Source organism: Etheostoma spectabile, chromosome 5, assembly GCF_008692095.1.
Source record: "Etheostoma spectabile isolate EspeVRDwgs_2016 chromosome 5, UIUC_Espe_1.0, whole genome shotgun sequence".
Classification (NCBI taxonomy): Eukaryota; Metazoa; Chordata; class Actinopteri; order Perciformes; family Percidae; genus Etheostoma; species Etheostoma spectabile.
In genome coordinates this window covers 22,019,989-22,021,770 of record NC_045737.1, presented here as the reverse complement: position 1 = coordinate 22,021,770, position 1,782 = coordinate 22,019,989, and the positions used below count along the sequence as shown (strand labels likewise).

The window sequence follows — 1,782 nt, the reverse complement described above, 5'->3', positions numbered from 1 at the left end:
TCATGGCTTTCAAACGAGCAAAGTGACAGTTGGTCAAGGCCACACCCCCATCCTCCACCTTGCCTGTTTAATTTTATTATTCATATTACGAGGGGGTCTTTGTGACCTTGTTTCCCTGGTGGTTGAATCGTATCCTGGTGACTCTGGAGTTGCCTGGACTTCTGAAGCAGATGATCTGCTGGGAGTGGCCCCACTCAAACATCCTGACACTACCATCCTGAGCTCCTGTCAGGTCTGAAAAACAGAAAAAGTTCCATTCAGCTCCTTTTCTAGTTCATCTCCATGAGCATTTTGGTCAACATGAGGTTTGGTCATTTCTTTGCTCACAAAATCATCTACTTTATAATTTATGGAGTAAACCGTTTATAACACCTCACAGTGAATCCCCACTCTGCAGTGGAAAATACAACTAGGGCTCACTCAGTCTTTTCTAAATCAAACTTTGCCACTTGCTAAATATCTATTTATGAGGAACTTTTGAGGTTATGTTATCGTCCCACTTTTTCACACGAGAAAAATGATATCTTTATGGCACATTTAAGAGGTGGATACTCTTCTACTGACAGACACATCAAGAGGCGTACTTACAGTAAGGCAGTGTGGGATGGGAGGTCATTCTTCTCACATTGTTAATATTTCTCTTGATCATCTGGGAGAACATAAGTGAAGAGGAGGAGAAGAAGATAATTAGCAGAAAAAAATGCAGAACTTCTACGGGGAACTATGACTGTAAACTGTTAAACAATATAACACTATATACTATTTACTTTTTCACACATAATACATTCATTGCTGTTAATGGCTTGTTACTGTTAAATTGCCATTCACTTTTATGTAAATGTGAAAAGCGCCATACCATTTACGTAACGAGGTGCAAGACTGAAAGGGCCTCATCTGTATCACCTCAAAAAATGCAACTCTTAATCATTATGCCAAAGTACATATTTGATGCTGCACTTAAGTTACCGCATACATAGGAATAGGAGGGAGGAGTTGAGCTGGAAGCCAGGAGGGGAAGATGGGCAGTGACTTGGCCACCACTGCCGACCCACCATCGGGAGGGTGTTGTGGTTAAGGGTCGAAACACCCAATGAACGATGGGTACCACCTGATGACATCAACCCCACCTGGCCAAGGCTACATTCACTTAAGGTGAATGAAGATGAGAAGCATTTTCGGATGTATTTGTAATCATGGTTGCTCTATCAGCATATAGAATAAATTGTCTTAATATATTGTAGCTCAATTACTATTTCCTGACTGGTGGCCCAGAGAAGCAGAAATCACCAGCAATGTCTGGCAAAGATTTTATTTATTATTGTCTGTAAATGTATTCTGCTTCCAAACTTGAGCACACTGTCTGACTGGTTAGTAAAATAATTACGATGCAGATTGGCTCTTACTGTCAAGTCTGCATATCAAGAGCAACGAGCGAGCTGGTTAATTCCAACAAAACATGACTCACAACTGAATCAATTTAAAGACACCGCTACTACCAGAATTAAAAGTCTATCTCACCCTGCACTGCTAACCAACTAAATCTGTTCAGTAAAACAGTTTATATGGACGTTTCTATAAAAAAAAAAAGTATAAAGGGTTTGGGCCAGGTGTCTCACAAGCTCTAGCAGTCAGCTACATCTTTGTTCCTTTGTAAGTCAATGAGGGAAGCTAATGTTAGCAGCCACTGCTGCTTTTGACAAACTGAGCAAAGATAATTTATTAATTAAAATCATTTGAATGGCTTTGAGGAGTTTGCATGGAGTACGAAAAAGGGCAGATCCA

General features: G+C 40.3%; 1 protein-coding gene across 5 annotated transcripts in view; it reads right to left on the bottom strand.

Annotated features, from left to right (window-relative positions):
• Window positions 1-1,782, bottom strand: part of dmxl1 (Dmx like 1) — a 64,188-nt gene that overhangs the window by 7,641 nt on the left and 54,765 nt on the right. For all 5 annotated transcript variants that reach the window (XM_032515610.1, XM_032515614.1, XM_032515612.1 and 2 more), the window contains 2 exons: window positions 589-649; window positions 107-234 (listed from right to left, as the gene is read on the bottom strand). In XM_032515610.1, coding sequence (XP_032371501.1) covers window positions 107-234; window positions 589-649 — 189 coding nt within the window. The remainder of the gene's footprint in view (window positions 1-106; window positions 235-588; window positions 650-1,782) is intronic.